Source organism: Limanda limanda, chromosome 7, assembly GCF_963576545.1.
Source record: "Limanda limanda chromosome 7, fLimLim1.1, whole genome shotgun sequence".
Lineage (NCBI taxonomy): Eukaryota > Metazoa > Chordata > Actinopteri > Pleuronectiformes > Pleuronectidae > Limanda > Limanda limanda.
Window position 1 is genome coordinate 1,805,372 of NC_083642.1, and position 19,207 is coordinate 1,824,578.

A 19,207-nucleotide genomic window follows, 5' to 3' on the forward strand; every position below is an offset into this window, starting at 1 on the left:
GGCTGTGTGTCTGCAGTGAGCAGTGCCCCTGCGACGGCGTGCTGGCTGAGCGCTCATCAAGAGGCCAGCAAACGGCGGCGGCAGCAGTCGGTCTTGACAGTCTCTTGGACGGGGAGTCCCTGCAGCTGCATTCCTCCGGCCTCCCTCTCCCTCTCCCTCTCCCTCTCCCTCTCTCCCTGGTGGGACTCTCAGTGTTTGTGTTTGAGCCTCCCGAGGCGTCCTCCAGCTCCTGTGCACTCACACGGCCGCTCCGTCACACATCTCAGGGCGCGGATTCGAACGGAGTGTGAAGATGTGGTGTGGGGCCGGGCCTCTGGCGGTGCTGGCTGCGGTGGTCTGGACTCAGTGCGTCCTCCTGGATGGGGTGGAGGCCAAGAAGGAGAGGAAGAGGCCAAAGGAGCCCACGCCACAACACACAGAGGCGTTCAACGCAACGCTCTCCAACAGCGAGGAGGTCGGCGGGAGCATCAAGGTACCGACACCAAAACGCTTCTGAGTGTTTGATGTTCTAAACGTACACATGTGTTTGTAATCCATGAGCTGCTTCATGGTTGGTATCAGATAGAGAAGTTTGAAGGGTATGGAGGATGTGTGCAGATGTCTCACGTTGAAGCGTGGCCGTGGTGAGAGCCCGGCACAGGGCAGGTGTGGCCCCCCCCCCCCCCCCTGGGTCAGGCCTCCGACACCGAGATGGACGGGAAATGTGTGAAAGGCTAAATGGATGACTTCCGGAAGTATGTCAGGAATGTGGACATCTAAGGGCTGATCAATGCATCAATTAGCGAGCGCAGCGGGGGTCCGACAAGCAAAGGGTTCCAGCTCGTGAGAACAGATCGAGATGTAGGAGGGCTTCGTGTTTCAGGGAGAGAGTTGAGATAAGATAGGATAAGATAAGATAAGATAAGATAAGATAAGATAAGATAAGATAAGATAGGATAAGATAGGATAAGATAAGATAAGATAAGATAAGATAGGACAAGATAAGATAAGCACTTATGTAGCTTATGCTGCTGATAACCACTGTTGGTTATTGTCCTACAGGAGTTCGTGTCTTATCTATGCATTTTATACATTGAGGTTTTATTCATTTGTAATGTTTAATATATTTTGTGTAACATTTTTCAGGATTTATAACTTTATTCTTTTTGGGCTCAGATTTAGTTTCATATCTTAGATCTATTTTCATGTCTATGTTCGGATTAGCTCGCCAAGACTCAACTCTGTAGTTATGGCAATAAAGTTCAAAGTTTAATGAGATATTTATTGATAATCACAGGAAGTTAAGTTATAAACAGAATAACTGAAGTTTCTATGAACTAGAGAATCGTGAACAGTCTTTTAAGGGCTCAGATGATCTATTTTCATATCTATGTTCGGATGACTCAACTGACAATGAAGTTATGGCAATAAAGTTCAAAGTTTGATGAGATATTTATTGATAATCACAGGAAGTTGAGTTATAAACAGAATAACTTGACTTTCTATGATCTATAACTAGAGAATCGTGAACAGTCTTTTTAGGGCTCAGATGATCTATTTTCATGTCTATGTTCAGATGACTCAACCGACTCAACTGACAATGAAGTTATGGCAATAAAGTTCAAAGTTTGATGAGATATTTATTGATAATCACAGGAAGTTAAGTTATAAATAGAATAACCGAAGTTTCTATGATATATAAGTAGAGAATCGTGAACAGTTTTTTTAGGGCTCAGATGATCTATTTTCATGTCTATGTTCGGATGACTCAACCGACAATGTAGTTATGGCAATAAAGTCCAAAGTTTATTCAGATATTTATTGATAATCACAGGAAGTTAAGTTATAAACTGAATAACTTGAGTTTCTATGATCGATAACTAGAGAATCGTGAACGGTCTTTTAAGGGTTCAGATGATCTATTTTCATATCTATGTTCGGATGACTCAACCGACTCAACTCTGTCGTTATGGCAATAAAGTTCAAAGTTTAATAAGATGTTTATTGATAATCACAGGAAGTTAAGTTGTAAACAGAACAACTGAAGTTTGTATGATCTATAACTAGAGAATCGTGAACAGTCTTTTAAGGGCTCAGATGATCTATTTTCATATCTATGTTCGGATTAGCTCGCCAAGACTCAACTCTTTCGTCATGGCAATAAAGTTCAAAGTTTTATGAGATATTTATTGATAATCACAGGAAGTTGAGTTATAAACAGAATAATCGAAGTTTCTTTGAACTAGAGAATGGTGAACAGTCTTTTTAGGGCTCAGATGATCTATTTTCATGTCTATGTTCGGATGACTCAACCGACAATGAAGTTATGGCAATAAAGTCCAAAGTTTAATCAGATATTTATTGATAGTCACAGGAAGTTAAGTTATAAACAGAATAACTGAAGTTTCTATGATCTATAACTAGAGAATCGTGAACAGTCTTTTAAGGGCTCAGATGATCTATTTTCATATCTATGTTCGGATGAGCTCGCCAAGACTCAACTCTGTCGTTATGGCAATAAAGTTCAAAGTTTGATGAGATATTTATTGATAATCACAGGAAGTTGAGTTATAAACAGAATAACTTGAGTTTCTATGATCTATAACTAGAGAATCGTGAACAGTCTTTTTAGGGCTCAGATGATCTATTTTCATGTGTTTGTTCGGATGACTCAACCGACAATGAAGTTATGGCAATAAAGTTCAAAGTTTTAATAAGATATTTATTGATAATCACAGGAAGTTAAGTTATAAACAGAACAACTGAAGTTTCTATGATATATAACTAGAGAATCGTGAACAGTCTTTTTAGGGCTCAGATGATCTATTTTCATGTCTATGTTCGGATGACTCAACCGACTCAACCGACAATGAAGTTATGGCAATAAAGTTCAAAGTTTAATGAGATATTTATTGATAATCACAGGAAGTTGAGTTATAAACAGAATAACTTGAGTTTCTATGATCTATAACTAGAGAATCGTGAACAGTCTTTTTAGGGCTCAGATGATCTATTTTCATGTCTATGTTCGGATGACTCAACCGACTCAACCGACAATGAAGTTATGGCAATAAAGTTCAAAGTTTAATGAGATATTTATTGATAATCACAGGAAGTTGAGTTATAAACAGAACAACTGAAGTTTCTATGATACATAACTAGAGAATCGTGAACAATCTTTTTAGGGTTCAGATGATCTATTTTCTTGTCTATGTTCGGATTAGCTTGCAGGACTCAACTCTGTCGTCATGGCAATAAAGTTCAAAGTTTAATGAGATATTTATTGATAATCACAGGAAGTTGAGTTATAAACAGAATAATCGAAGTTTCTTTGAACTAGAGAATCGTGAACAGTCTTTTTAGGGCTCAGATGATCTATTTTCATATCTATGTTCGGATGACTCAACCGACAATGAAGTTATGGCAATTAAGTTCAAAGTTTAATAAGATATTTATTGATAATCACAGGAAGTTAAGTTATAAACAGAATAACTTGAGTTTCTATGATCTATAACTAGAGAATCGTGAACATTCTTTTTAGGGCTCAGATGATCTATTTTCATGTCTATGTTCGGATTAGCTCGCCAAGACTCAACTCTGTCGTTATGGCAATAAAGTTCAACGTTTTAATAAGATATTTATTGATAATCACATGAAGTTAAGTTATAAACAGAACAACTGAAGTTTCTATGATATATAACTAGAGAATCGTGAACAGTCTTTTAAGGGCTCAGATGATCTATTTTCATATCTATGTTCGGATTAGCTCGCCAAGACTCAACTCTTTCGTCATGGCAATAAAGTTCAAAGTTTTATGAGATATTTATTGATAATCACAGGAAGTTGAGTTATAAACAGAATAATCGAAGTTTCTTTGAACTAGAGAATGGTGAACAGTCTTTTTAGGGCTCAGATGATCTATTTTCATGTCTATGTTCGGATGACTCAACTGACTCAACCGACAATGAAGTTATGGCAATAAAGTCCAAAGTTTAATGAGATATGTATTGATAGTCACAGGAAGTTAAGTTATAAACAGAATGATTTTTGTGAAGATCGGCCAATGGGAACACCTTCCGGGGGTCTCGGGCTGTCTCGGGGGGGCACCGTTGAGCCATTTTGCGTCGCCCATTGAAAATTCCTTCAGAATACGTAAATTTCCACCACTTTCTAACTTTCTGCAAATTTTGGTAAGAAGTTGAGCATGTTAAAGCCCTCAAAAAGCCAATTCATTTGCCTGAATAATAATAATAATAATAATAATAATAATCCTTACAATTTCAATAGGGTCTCACCAGACACCTTTGATGTCTGTGCTCGGGCCCTAATAACTTGAGTTTCTATGATCTATAACTAGAGAATGGTCTCCGTGGCTGAGCACCAGTGTGACTGCTATGAGAAACTTCTTCCACAGGCCCCACTGGTTACACTGGTTCCGTCCCACTTTGGGCAGCGAGCGCTGGCCCTTGACTTTGTTATTTATTGGTTTATTGCGGGTGTTGCATATTTGCACGGGTTTCCAACAGGCTATTTGTTTTTCTTTCAGCCCACCCATTATGTTGGCATTCTCGTGTAACTCTCTCTCTCTCTGCCCTATATACCAGCCTCCACTTCAGCGTCTACCAGTCTCTGGATCCCCCCCCCCCCACTGAAAACCCAGCAGTGAGGTCTCCTTTGTATCTTTAAGAACACATTGTAGGTGCTTGTGGCCTGCTGCTGTTTATTTGACTTGCTTTGCCCTGTAAAAGCACCAGCTATGAAGAATGACCTTGTGTCAACCCTCCAGAGCCTGCGGAGGATTGCACCCCCGTTGGGATTTCACTCCTCTGTCTCATAGAGCGTCTTCACAAACACACAGCCCCCCCCCCCACCCCTTCCTCCCTCCCTCCTCCCTGTCTCCTGCAGCCCCCTTATAGGCCCACCGCCGTGATGTAACTCCTGGGAAAGTTAGGTAGGCAGATATTTAAAGACTTATGGTGATGTTGTTCCCAGCCCATTGATTCTGTCACTCACAGGCCTAGTCTGACTCCGCTGTGTCTGGGACATCCGATAGGGGCGGTGCGGCCCCGAAAACTGGGGCAGCATGCCGTGTAAGCCCCTCACAAAGCCCCATAGAAAGGGTCCTGAAAGAGAACACCTCGGCGAGGATTAGCCCCCAGTGCCTCCCTCTCCGACATTCTTTTCATCTCATCTCCCACAATCAGAGGGTAATGACATAATCACTCTTAAGACACAGTGTTGTGCCAGAAAGTGTCTTTGCCAAACATTGTCACCTCCGGACGAGAACCCGAGCCTTGAGCTCGACGTCCGCGGAAGTGGTCGCACTCAAGGTCGTACGTGTCGTTGCCACTCTATCAGGGGTCTTTTTTTGTGTGTTAACGAAGAAAAGAAGGTGCACCACACACGGTGAGAAGCAGTAAACTGGATTTTTCTCGGGTTGTTTGTGAGTTTATCTTATTACACATCTGTAAGGTCCCAGAGAAACACAACACGTCCATTTGAAGCTGTCTTGGCAAGAAACTTGTGTTCTCAAACAAGCCAAACATTTACACTCCACATTTACATAGTTTTTCCCCTCGTGCCCGGTGGAAACAGTCCAACCCGTTCTTATGATGGCATTTGCTTTCTATCGGACCGATCCCGTGTGTGGGCTGCTGGCAGCGTGCAGACGTACACTGCATTCCTCTGGAGATTTTCCATTTGAAAGTGATCACAATAGCGAGGTATGGAGTTGTGCCGCGAGTGGAATTTTTTTAATGAGATGATAAGTGAAGTACATTTCAAACAATGTCTGCGAAGCGTCACGTTGTCGGGTTTCACAGCGATATGTCAGAGGTACACATCGGTAAGCCTTATTGGTCTCCACTCTGAAGATGAGAGGAATCTGTCACTGCTGAGAGCAGCGAGGGATCTGTGATGGCTGTAATTGGGGGAGTCAAGTCAAACATCACGCCTGGCGTGTTGAGTAATGGCTGGGTTTAGCCCGAGGCAAGGGTTTTTGTTTCCTCTCTCTCATTCCCAGTGATGATTAATGCGTCGGTGTGTGGGACCTTTTGGTTCAACCCACACAGAGGAGAGGAGAGCGAGTCCCACAGGAATCAGGGCCACACACCTCCTGCTCCACTGACAGGGTGAACCACCTTCTAGTTTGTGCTGCGTGATGATGAACTCTGCTTTCAACACGTCCGACCCCTGACAAGGTTACGCTTGTTTAACTCGGCGAAATTTCCTAATTAAGTCATCTGAGCGGGGGCAAGGAAGAGACAAATAATAAACAGTCTTTTGTCGTTACATCTGAAATTTGCAAGTAAAATAAACGGCACGCTGCGTGAGTTTCACTTTCACAGACGGAGACTGTTTTATTTGGATTACGTTTCATTTATAATAGCTTCAGATTGATGCCAGATTTACGGAAATCCCTTAATCTCGCCTGATTCTGCTCATGTGCTGGTCATGTTCCTGAAACTCCAATTTCCCAATTATTGCTCCACTTTACAATAAACTGGGGCATCAAGAAAAAACAACTAATTAGTCAACATAATATGTCCGTTTTATTTAAACATTTCTTTCTGATTTATTCCGCAAATACATATGATGTTCAGTACATGTGTGTAAAATTGATTTGGTTTTACAATTTCTTGTGTTGCAGAGATATTAAAAGAGTTTTAATCCATTTTCTTGCCAAGAAGAAATGTTGAGAAGATCCATCCCACTCGTGTTTGTCCAGCAAAGACGCACATAGAAGCGCATTAGCTTAGCTTAGCATAAAGCCTTCCGAACAATATACCAGCACCTACGAAACTTCCTCATTGACATTTTTTCTGGTTTGTTTGAATTATAGAAAAATCAAGTGTTTTCAGACATAAACTCCGGATAATATCTGCAGAATTGGGTTTGGACTTTTCTGCAGAGTTTACCTTTTATACCTGAAGAGCAGCTTCAGCTGTGGACATCACATGTTTGTGTTACAACACATCAACACAAGCTCATGTCTCCTTTAACTCTTGAATCTCGTTGTCTTTCCAAGTTGACATCTTCAAAGTGCATGTATGGATTCTTCTTTTTCTAACTGAGATATTTTGTATTCTTTTAGTTTTTTCAGTTTTGCATCAGACATTATCTGGATTTTGCATCTGGGTGGAGGCAGGAGAAACTCTACTGCCTGCCCCCCCCCCCCCCCTGGATCATTTCAGAAGATTATCAGGAGTTCAGTGAATATCTGAAAGCAGCTTCATTGAGCTTTAGAGGGGCTGGTAGTTGGATTTGTAACCTACCGCCAACAGTTTCCTCAGTATTTATGCTAAGCTAAGATACAAAATCTTCGTGTTTACTGCACTAGCATGAGAGATGCATCAATCTTCTCTCAGCAAAAACTTGTCTGCTCCTTTAATGAAATCAGAAATGACTGAGGAGTAGCTAATGATTTCCCTCCTCCCACGTCGTACCCGGGGGGTCGGGCCGTGGGGCAGAGCCGTGCCCGGGATGGAAGTGGATCACTGGTGCTTTTCAACAGCTCGTTTCACCCACCACAGGGAAAATGAGCACTCGCTCCGATTTCAAAGCTATAATTTGTCCACAGAACAGATGTGACACGGCGATCAAAGCAATCAGCTCGTATCGCCCTCTCGTATCCAGGCCGAGCCAAGATTGTCTCTCGCAAATTTCTTCAGCAAAAACACACATTTACTCACTTTCTCTCGCACACGATAAACACATAGACAACTTTGTTTAGGCAACAGGAAAGTTGAGAAACAGCAACTTGAAATCCGGCTCTGCTTTATCGTTTTATGACTGCGTCTCAGCTACACTTCCAACTGGTGTTGCTGCTGCATTTGCTGAATTAATGGTGCGGTGGAGTAATTATGTTTTGCACACGGTGCTTGCCAATTGAGTAATAACACAGTGAGAAGGGAACAGAGTCAACATTGCATGCCTCACTGTATTTAGCTCTTTGGCGATAAATCCTCAAGGCAGTTTGTTTCTGTAGGAGCACAGAGGTGGAGACATGAGGGCTGGGATGCACGCAGGTTACCAGGATCCCCTCGGCCCACACAGCCCGGGGGTCCCTGCCTCCCGGGGTGGGATGGGCCCAGCGGCCGACCCGTCCACCCATGCGTGGACGACTGCACAGGGAGCAGTGCAGCGATATGAAAACAAGAGATTAGAGAAGAACTCTCTGTCATCCTGTCCAACCTCAAACCTGCCTGTGCAACATTTTTATCAGCAGCGAGTGGTTTCGTGTCATCTCGTGCGCACGAACAGGTTGAAAAGCAGATAACACGTCAAAGAAAACAAGTTCCACTGAACACACGGAAGAATGGAAGAATCCAGGAGCCGGCTGCGGTGGAGTCGAGTTCCAGGCTCTGGTTCCAGCCCCAGAGACGTGTTTTAACAGTTGTGTTTGTGTTTTCGGTGGCATGGTGCCCCAGGGAAATATTTTCCCCGTTTTATTGCTTCGAATAAATTCAACCTAATTTCCTTCAAACTACATGACAAACATGCTCAGAGCGGTGCACCTGAAAGGATTATTCACGCAGACGCAAATCAATCTTTGGAGGGTAATAAAATCCCCTGTGCTCCTGGGAATGATCAGCTTTGATTACAACTGATTGGGTAATTGATCCAAACACACGCGGGGCTGTAGGATAATAAAACATTCTGTGTTCACGTTTATTGTCGGTACTAAACAAGTTCAGGGGTGGAAAGTGATAAACGATATCTACTCAAATGCTGTTCTTTGTATGGTTTGAGGGACGTGTGCTTTCAATTTGATGTTAATAACACTTCTACTCTAAGAGATGTAAGAAGTTTCAGTTTAAGTTGGAAAAGATATATGATATAAGAGATAATAAATTGATTAATCCAGTGATTCTCAGCACTGTCTTGGACACGTTTCCCCTCTAAACTTCTCAGGCTACATCCAAACTATTAGATGTGTGTTTGAAAATGCAGAAGAAGTTTGGAAACGCTGCTGGTCCTGTTTTAGTTTAAAAACTCCGGGGCTGCATTTCACTCTGGACGGGCAGAAATGGAGATGTTAGGCAATGATGACATAGGCTCTCACGACCACATGCTGATCGGGTCTTTTGTTCACGACGTAGCCTTCGGTGAATCGTCAGGCTCCTTATCACATGACCTCCTGGAAGAAAACAACCAGCATTAACCCGAGTAAATAAAGTTAAAGTTGCACAAGAACAATTGTAACGTTATCCAGCTAGCCAGCTCCGAGATGAAATGGGACGCGGCAGTAGCCTCAGATTCATTTAAAGCTAAAGCGCAGACAATCTTTCTCCCCCTGCTGGCACTGAGAGTAATTACACAGTTCTGAGACAATAATTATTTATAACACAAAGTTGCAAGGCGATCGGTATCTTCTGTCGGTCCCTTCTCTTCTTTTTGCTTTTTTATGCATTAGAGCTATAAATCTATATATAAGTGATATAAAGGCTAATAATACTGCATCAAGTACTTATAACTGCACATATACCTGTATAGGCAACGGTACAAGTACATTTTCGAGTGTATAGAGCTAGTTAGCGTAGCCTTGAGACTGGAAGCGATCAGACACATCTAACCCAACTGAGGTCAAAGGTGAACAAGGTTTGTTTAATCTGTACAAAGACACGAGGACAACTTGACATTTTTACTATTTGCAGAAGTATGTTAACTCAAAACAAATGATCAGATGAGATAAATCAATCTCTCTGCAACAAAGAGAAGAAGTGAATTCACTATTTCATGCTCTTGTATTGGAACTTTGCCTGAAGTGAAGGATCTGAATCTTTCTTCCACCAGTGAACACACGGTGCATCACATTCTTAAACTCTGAGCTTCAGCAGCGTGTGATGATTTACAGCTCCATCACTGAGGATAAACACGGCACTGGAAGATTTAGAGTTTCTCACCTTTCCACAGACGGCCTGACTCGGTCCGAGCTGTGAGAGGCGTGCCTTCCCCCCCCCGCTGACAGACGAGGCCACTTTGAGGCACTCTCACATCAGCGCTGATCAAAGCCGGGGCCCCTGGTGTTCTTCATCAACCCTCAGACTGATACCTGGACCCGCTCCCCCCCCCCCACTTGGTTCCCGGCTCGTACACGCTGCTGCAGAGCGACGGAATCCACAGTTTACTTTACGCCACAGTCGATCGCAGCCAGTGAGTGATTGAACGCCCCTGACAGGTCGTTCTGTGTCATCGAGCAATATGGTTTTCATGACTGCGTGTGCGGACTCTTTGAAGTTCTCGGGCCGAGACGCAGACTCACCTGCACACAGTGAATCACAATTTTCTTTTGGCAGGTTGCACGGAGCGTCCCGGCCGTCACTCTGAGCGTTCTGCTCTGACAGCGCCGACCCAGGAGCAGAGAACACCATCCCTCCGAGTGAAAAGAGCCCGAGCTGTTTCTTAAGCTGATGATTCAATTATTTACACAGTGAATTGCTGTTATTTTTCAGCTCAGATATGAAGGTAATAATTACCTTGCTCGTAGCCTTTCTTCCCAGAGCACAGAAAATCCTGCAGGGCAAGGTTTGTAATGGTTTAATTACAATGCTGAGTATTAAAGGGGATAACAAGCTCAGCGTATGGCTGATTCCTGGCAGCGATAGTTCGTCTTTTTTATTATCATGCAGCGCTAAGATGTGTAATTATAATCCACATGTGTGGGCCGAATTGCTCTGGAACATTAAGACAATGATCTTTAACATAAACAGGGTAAATGTCGAGTTTTCACTTCTTTGGGAACAGCGGCCACTGGCTGTCGAAACGGCTTTTTGGATGGCGTTGAGCCGCCTCAGCTGATGATTCACGCTTTTACTATTATTCCCAGTGGAAACATACTCAGACTGCCACAGGCGGTGAATACTTCTCCAACCCACAACACAAACCCCTTTCATAATATTCCCTGAAGCTTATAGAACTTGTAAAAAGAAAAGAATAGCATGGACAGTATTATTTTTTCACTTTCTTGCGGAGCCACTTGAGACAGATTGACAGTAGACAGCTCGCCCGGCCCCGCCCGCCTGCCAACACCTTAAAGAACTCAGTAATTAACATGTCATATCTCGTTGGTTTAATCCCCACGAAAGCTGACATGGAAAAACAACACGTTTAGTTATTGTCGTCTGGATGCTGGAGGTGGGAAAGATTCCTGTTTCTAAGAGCAGGATCAGACGATGCGTTACCAGTGTATCGTGGCAGAGTTGTGAGAGTTTAAAACACAAAGTACAACAATACACAACAACACTAAAGGCGTCAAACTTGAGTTTAATCGTACTCAACAATGAACTTTGGTTTTCAGTTTTCAGTGTCATCATTGTAATTTTGACTTAGATGTTGAGTAAATGTTGGTTAGTTGGAAACTTGGACCTATGATGCCTCATGACATAAAGTCCCTTTAATTAAAATCACAAATGATTATTTTTACACTTTGGTTGTTGTGCAGTAGCTGCTGTAAACCTGCCTGTTTGTAATGTTGTGTTCATCTTGTCCTGTGTTGTTGTTACTTCTGAATTATTGGTTATTAGTGAGTCGTCCTTTTCAACGGTCCATGGGGCAGAGTGACGTTAGAAAACTTTGTGTTCATCCGACCTGGTTTGTCTGCAGTGAAGATGAATGTGTTTCCATGAAATTAAACTGAATTTGCTTTATTATTGTTCACATGTGACTTATATACAAGTTTGAAGGATTTACTGAACTGGTGTTAGGCCCAAGTTCAAAGTCTTTCAAAATAAAAGGTCTGACATTCAGCTCGATATAAACTATTGCAACAACAAACGATACCCGACAATATACATGTTATATATACATTTATGCAGACAAGTCAACATTATCATCTACAGATCCATTGATTTCCCTCAGCACTCAAACTGAGCTAAAGGAGTGAATTTATTTGCCAGGTGAACACACACATGACTCTAAATGAATGATAGTGTTGCTCCACAAGCCTTAATGTTGTGCTTATTTAACTGGGCGTGTAAATAAGCATCATCACCATGTCAAACCGTGATGAAATGTAGATGTTGTGTTAACAGCTTCTCTCCGATGCCTCCGAGTCGCTGAAAAAACTGTTTTTGTAGGTTTAAGTGCATTTTCTTTCTTTCTAATATGTTAATAGATATTTAAAAAATTAAAAATGCAATGGAAAAATCCATTTAACCAACAGTCACATGGAAACAGAACAGAGTAGCGGACAAGGATTCTTGTCTTAACCTAATTATTCTGGCTCTCATCTGCCTCCAAGCCTCGGAATCACAACCAAAACAGAGAAGGATCCAACGTGCAGCCGACAAAGTTGTTTATTTTCTCTGCTGTCGGACAGAAGCGAAAGTCACAGAGAGAACGAGACGGCTGCTAAACCCGAAATATGTTCGTAAAAATCACAAAAAGAAACTGTCCTTTAATTCCAGCAGATTGAAAAGACAAACAAGGAGTCACGTTGTTGTGGTGGAACGAGAGGAAAGTCTTTAAAAGTGGAGAGAGGGGCGTGTTGGTTTTGCAAGATAAGTGATCCGTGTCCCTCCGCCAAACCTAAACAAATTCCATCTCAGACAGCTCACCTCCACGGCCCGGCCTTATCTGCTCCTCTATCTCAACCCAAGGCACTTGACATTCGGGGAAGGGTTCGGGTAGAATTCAAGCTTCGCTGTAATTGGAATCCGTTCAGCCTCACATTTTACCGTAAGGAAAACATGCCACTTGCGGTATTACGCATTAAAAACGTGGCGTCCGGGAGTTTGTGTCTTATCTCCGTGAGAGATCCCAGTCTCGTATGCAGTGATTTATTATACACCAGTTATTTCAGATAAGGAGATCCAGCGTACGTACGGCTTTGGAAACGATCTTAAATCATAACTCAGACTTGTATACATACTGGGTATACTTTTGTTATCTTGTTTATGAGATTTTCCATCATAACATTAGTCACACTGGTAGTATTAATAAAAGGAACAGACCAGCGTGTCTCTGGATGGAGGAGAAAGTTTTGGCCTTTTTGACATGTTGTTACAAAACTACAGTAATTGAGGTCTGCGATCCACAGAATCGACATCACACCACTCATTTTTCACCGGAGCGCTCATGGAAATGTTCATGTGCTGAAAAACCAAAAACCCTTGACGAGGTTTGTTTACATGAATCCGGGCATATTTGGGCAAATGAGAAGTGACGTGGCACCTGAGTGGATTAAAGTGAAGCTTTTCAGGGAGGAATGGTGACTAAACTTGGACCAGTTCTCCTCGAGGAGCAACCAGTGAACAGAAAAAGAGTTTTTCTTTTCCCTGTTCGACCTTCCTCGGGGTCTGGCACCAGTTCACTGTATCTCTGGTGAACATTTTCCACTGATGGTTTAAAGGGAGAAATAATGACACATCGGGTTTCAAACATTCAACATGAAACACACGAGTGGACTGGTAAACTGCACTTTTTAGAAGGGTTGCTGTCATTGCTGATTAACATACAGTGTATTCACCTATATCAATATTAATTATACTGTTATTTTCATTTAAATAAAGTAATAATACACTTTTAAAAACATGGAATAGAGTTTACAAAGCAAGAAAAGTAAATATAAGAGAAATACCAATCAGCAGGATGCAACGTGACCTTGACGCCAGACAAACATGTTTATGTGGTCAGAAACAAAGTAGTGTTCAAATTAAATAATTAAATATAGAGCTTATAACACACTTAACACATACAAGCAATAATATGACAATACAGATATAAAAACAGGTAAAAGAAAAGGTGAAAAGATAACAATAAAAACACGACATCACATGAAAACGAGTCTATAAAAAGCATCATCTTTCTTTAATGCTGTTGGCTGAATAATTCAAATCTCCTCACTGTCTCTTGTTTCTTGCAGCAGGCCTCTGAACACCAGAGAGTCGACCCACTGGGATCCTGGATGGACTTTGTCAAACGACCTGTTGGCAACTTCCCTGGAAAGTGTCGCAAACGCAAACGTCCCCTGGTAAATCCAGAATAAGCACTGTCAAAAAATATATCTTTTATTATTTTTCAGTTTAAGTTTGACTCATTGTTCTGTCTGTCACCAGCCGGGTCCACCTGGTCCCCCAGGTCCCCCCGGCCCCCAGGGACCTCCTGGCTCCCCTGGGGCCGAAGTGACCCAGGAAGTTCTTCTCCAGGAGTTCAAGGAGATGATTAAAGGTACAAGCCCCGACACTTTCCAGCTCCTCTTTGGTCGAAAAGGTTATTAACCGATCACTATGCACATCTTTACATCCCCACTGTAACGTCCATTTATTGGTATTTCCCCACATTATGATGGCAGCTTTGTTTGAAAGTGCACGTTACCTCAGTCTGTTGCTGTAATATCCTGGGTGTGTTTCTCTCAGAGGCCACAGAGAGGAGAGCAGCGGCCCTGGACCGACAGACCAGCCCCAGCCAGCTCCCCATAGCCCTCCTCACCCTGGAGGGCATGACCCCCTACCGGCGAATAGAGGAGGCGTTCCACTGCAAGCTCAAGGGCCCTGTGGTGGTGGACAAGAAGACTCTGGTGGAGCTGCAGAACTTCCAGACAGTATGTTTGTTTGAAAACCGAGTAAATGTTTATGATCTGCTTCAGCTTTGCTCTAAAAGTTTCGGCCGATCCTCCTCCTCCTCCGTTTGTTTCTGACCCATTTGCTTCCCCCTGTGTTAACTGTTTGTGAAAGAGTGGCTGTTTGGAAATCATTGCTTGAGTTTGCATGCGGGCGGGGGGGATTACGAGCAGATCACCCCCCCCCTTGCTGGTAACTGGCACAGGCCAAGCATGCAGTGCCACTCCGGGACTCAGACTCAGCTCTTTGGTCAAAAATATCGACTTTTTTTCAATCCTACACATCAGTCTCTCTGGGGCGGCACACAAAAGGCACTCTGTCTCAGACTTGGAATAAAGTGCGGAGAGGACAGAAATAGACACTGTTAGAAACAGCATGCTGTAGTGGAAGAACTCGGCCTTGTTGGGATGGGCTGACGAGGCTGAAGGGGGGGGGGGGGACGAGGCTCTGCCAAACAATTTAACATCTTAATGAAGCTCAGTGTTGGCAGAGAAGTGGTACTACCAAGTTATTTTTGAGTATTTGGAGGCAGCGGGATTAAAAGTGAGGCATTCGTGGTCAGAGAGTGAAACAGCAAAAAAATGAATCTGCATATCTCTACAGTATAAATGTTCTTTGAAGAAGTTGGTACTCCCCCCCCCCGTGTTTACTCCCCTCTTGGCTTTGTCAGGGTTGCAGATATTCAACCTTGAGCCGTTTTCAGACATGAACTCAGGAGAAAGTTTTTTCATAATGGGGTCCAGACCTTCTCTGGAGTTTGCCTCTCACATGAAACACAGGACGAGCGTTTTAATTCTGCTGCAGAGATCATGTGTTTTTGTTTATGGCTTATTACATAAAGCTCTCTTGACACCTTGGCTGGCGTCAGGTTCGTGCCTGGCTTCGCTTTTCATCTGCAAATATATGTATTATTTGTATGTATTCGATTTTGGAAGTTATGTCTCGTGTTAGAATCACGTCCACACGACCATTCGCTCACAGTGAATCCTGCGGAGGATCTCCTGTTGTATTCAGGGACTTGTTTCAAATTGGCCTTTTGTTTAAAGCTCCCAGAGAAGACGTGTAAAGGAGCGACCGATGGATTGTTTCCCAAAGATGAAAACATTAATTCTGATTTCTCTGTGCTTTCAGCCGCCTGCTAAAGGAGCCTTCCTCAGAGGGTCGGGAATGGACCAGTCCACTGGGAGGTTCACGGCTCCCATCACAGGGATCTACCAGTTCTCTGCTAACGTCCACATCGGTAAATGTTTTTCTTATCATTGTTATTAATAAATGGATGACACAAGGAAAGACGGGTCTGTTTGCAACATCAGTAGTTGTAGTCGCGATTTTCAAGTTTCCATAAAGGCTCCAATTGTTGTGAATCCAATTTTGTCACAATCAACAATGTCACTTGTGTTGATGAGTCCCAGTCGCTGCTGCTACAGAGAACTTGTCCCCTGTTTGTTTAAAGTTTATTAATATTTAGAAGAGCCCTTCCTCGGGCCCTTAACTATTCAGATCCCAAGTGTGAATCCATTAAGATGAACGGTGCTCGAGATATGAGAGAAACATACAGACAGAGATTTCTTGGAATTATTAGATTGATAAATAAGTCAGAAGAAGACAGTATCTTCTTTAAACAGCTCATTTAGGCACATTAGGAAAAAGCCTGTTCTTGCAGATACTGTAACTCGAACTGCTTCACAACAGAAGCCACTCTGTGTTCCAGCAGCTGAATGTTTTCACTGTGAATTACAAGTCGTGGTAAATATCAGATTTCCATTAGCACAGACTTCATAGATCTGTGATACAGCTGCAGGAGCCAGAACAGTAAACAGAGACGTTGATGTCAAAGAGATGAAAATGAGATTCTACATCATTCCCGTGAATCCCTCGTGTGCGGGTGAAGATAATTCGGTAATTTCAGAATGTACATTGAACGACAACAGCTGAAAGAAGAATCCCGACCACAGGGGTTTGATTACAGCCGAGAATGTTGAGGCTTGTAAATTTTTAAACGGTATTCGCTTTGGCTGCTTGAATGTTTTCTGTATTTTTGGGAGCCGTGGGGTAAGCCACTTTTTAAAAACAAAATTTATGTGATCAATTACAGACCACAACGAGGTGAAGAGGAGCAAGAGTCAGCTGAAGGCCAGAGACAACGTCCGGGTGCTGATCTGCATCGAGTCCCTCTGCCACAGATACACGTGGGTGCTCAGTCCAGTTAGAAACATGTTGGATCCAAATCAAATACACACAAACATCATTCTATCGTCATGTGTACTGGGAAGTTATTAATCTCACTGCACTTTGAGTTCTTGACATTCCTCTTTTGACAGTTGTTTACTATTCCCCTTGCAACAGTGATATATTTATTGGTGTTTAATACTTTCACCAGTATTTACGAGCTGTTAAAGGTGTTGTCTGTTACAGTTTTTCGTGGAACCAGTTTGGCATTTCCTGTATAAAACCAGAGCGGGGTCTTTATAGGAAATGTCCCCTCGTCCCTGTCGCCTAACGAATCTTTACAGTCCGACCTTTGACCCGCAGCCTGTAGCGTTCGTCAGCAGCAGAAGTGACGAGCAGGACCTGGGAGGCAGATAATCAAGTATCAGATGCTGCGGGCGAAATATTACAAATCCAGTTGGGAACGCTTTCTGAGTTCTTTCCAATATTTCCAAATTTCTATTTACATAAAGTCAGGGGAAATTGCTGAAATGAATTGCTCCCTCAAGTCTCCCACAGACTGTGCAGCGCTCCGCGGCCTCCCGTCCAGTGTGTGGTACAATGAGGAGAACATATAAATAACACTATTATGATGTGTTACCTAACCCAGAAGAGTTTTTTTTTCCGGGATTCGAAGCTCCAGCCAGTCTCGCTCTCCCACACATGAAAATTCAGAGAATGTGAAATGAGGCTGGTTGTGACGGCAGTTAGAGCAAAGACAAACATGATTGATTCGCCATAAAAATGCAGCGTTTTCCACTGAACGGGAGCCAGAGTTCTCACTGTGTGGTTGAAGCTCGAGTGACGTGACAGACTCCGAGGGAACCGGGTGGGTGAAGGGAAAGTTCTGGGCGTGCGCTTGTGTTCGCTTTCTTGCTCAGATGAGACGATTGATACCATTCCGATGTTTTACGCTGGGGTTTTGGGGACATGGCCAAAAGGGATTCCTCCACATGAGTGTGAAGGGTGTTTGTCTCTATATGTTGGTCCTGCGATACGCTAACAATCTGCCAGGGGCGAACCCCGGCTCTCGCCTGATGCCAGCTGGGATTGGCACCGGCTCTGGAAGGAAACTTTGGGAGTTATATATGTCTTGACACTGGGAACCCTGGACATGTCGTCAGCGTATTGAAGCGACAAATTGAGACAAACAACCATTCACAGATCTTCAATTGACCTAATCCCAGTCTGTGGGTACCCTAAAGAAAACCACGCTGATACGGGACCACCAAGCAAGCTCCATTAAGATTAAGTGTCCCACCTTCTCACTGTACTTACACAATGCATAAGCAGTATGCTGATATATATTGGACTTTTGTTATATTGCTTTTGATGTTAATATCTATAACTATAATCACTGACTGCCCAGACCTAATAGATGCTAATAACGAAGCTACTTCCAGTGACTTAGCTTAAAGACTAGAAGCAGGAGGGAACAACCTTTATTGTTAAGTTTATTATTTGACCACAGTCCTGACATAGCCTCAGTTCAAGTAGCATCTATAGCTCTCATCCAGCAATTCTTTAACACTTGCCATCTGTATTTCCAAAAATGCCAATATGATAACAAGGTTCTAATGACTGCAAATTTGACATAATCACACTCTTCATCAGTTCAAGTAGCATCTATAGCTCTCATCCAGAAATTTGTCAATTTCTAAAATGAGGTTTGCTTTACATCCTCTACGACCAATCAGCATCCACTAAAGCCCTACCCATGAAAGTGCAGAATCTTCACAGACATCTTCTCACCTAGTTCTATGCAAGACAGCAAATATGTGTATTTCCAAATAATGTCAATTTTATAACAAGGTACTAATGACTGCAAATGTGACATAATCGCACTCTTTACCAGGAATTGTTGTTTGTATTTTGACTGCAGCTCACTGGAGATGATTGTCGGACTCGAGAGTAACAGTAAGATCTTCACGGTGAGCGTGCACGGGCTGCTGGAGCTTCAGGTGAGGAACATCCCAACAGACACGAGAACAGAACACATCTGGGTTCCTGCTGCTTCAGTGTTGTTTGTGCTTCCTCTGCAGGCCGGGCAGTACACCTCCATCTTCGTGGACAATGCAGCCGGAGCCTCCATAACAATACAGAACGGTTCAGATTACATGGGCATGCTCCTTGGTGTATAGCCTCCCCCCCCCACCCCCCCACCGTGACCAGGGCACCGTCCAAGCCGTCCACCGCCCCCCCTTTTATTGTTTCATTTCCACGGATTGATTATGAGCTCGGTCCCAGGGGAGGTCTGAAGGAGGAGAGGCCGACGCTGACTCGACTGCTTGTCGGATGTTGAAGGACAATGTGGAGGACTCGAGGACGGAGTTTTCTACGGTGCACTGCGAACTGGTCCAGAACTTGGTCGGCCCGTTGCTTCACCAATAAAATAACCTGTATGTAAAGCAGTGGATACGTCTGTCACCGTATATTTGTCCTGGTTGTTGAACGCCTTC

General features: G+C 43.1%; 1 protein-coding gene across 1 annotated transcript; it reads left to right on the forward strand.

Moving 5' to 3' along the window:
• The first annotated feature begins 292 nt into the window (after positions 1-292).
• Positions 293-18,889, forward strand: c1qtnf12 (C1q and TNF related 12). The gene is made up of 8 exons (XM_061075555.1): positions 293-472; positions 13,844-13,951; positions 14,037-14,148; positions 14,337-14,521; positions 15,672-15,780; positions 16,636-16,729; positions 18,631-18,709; positions 18,791-18,889. Exons 1-8 carry the CDS (start codon positions 293-295, stop codon positions 18,887-18,889), a joined length of 966 nt encoding a protein of 321 aa, XP_060931538.1.
• Positions 18,890-19,207: the final 318 nt, after the last annotated feature.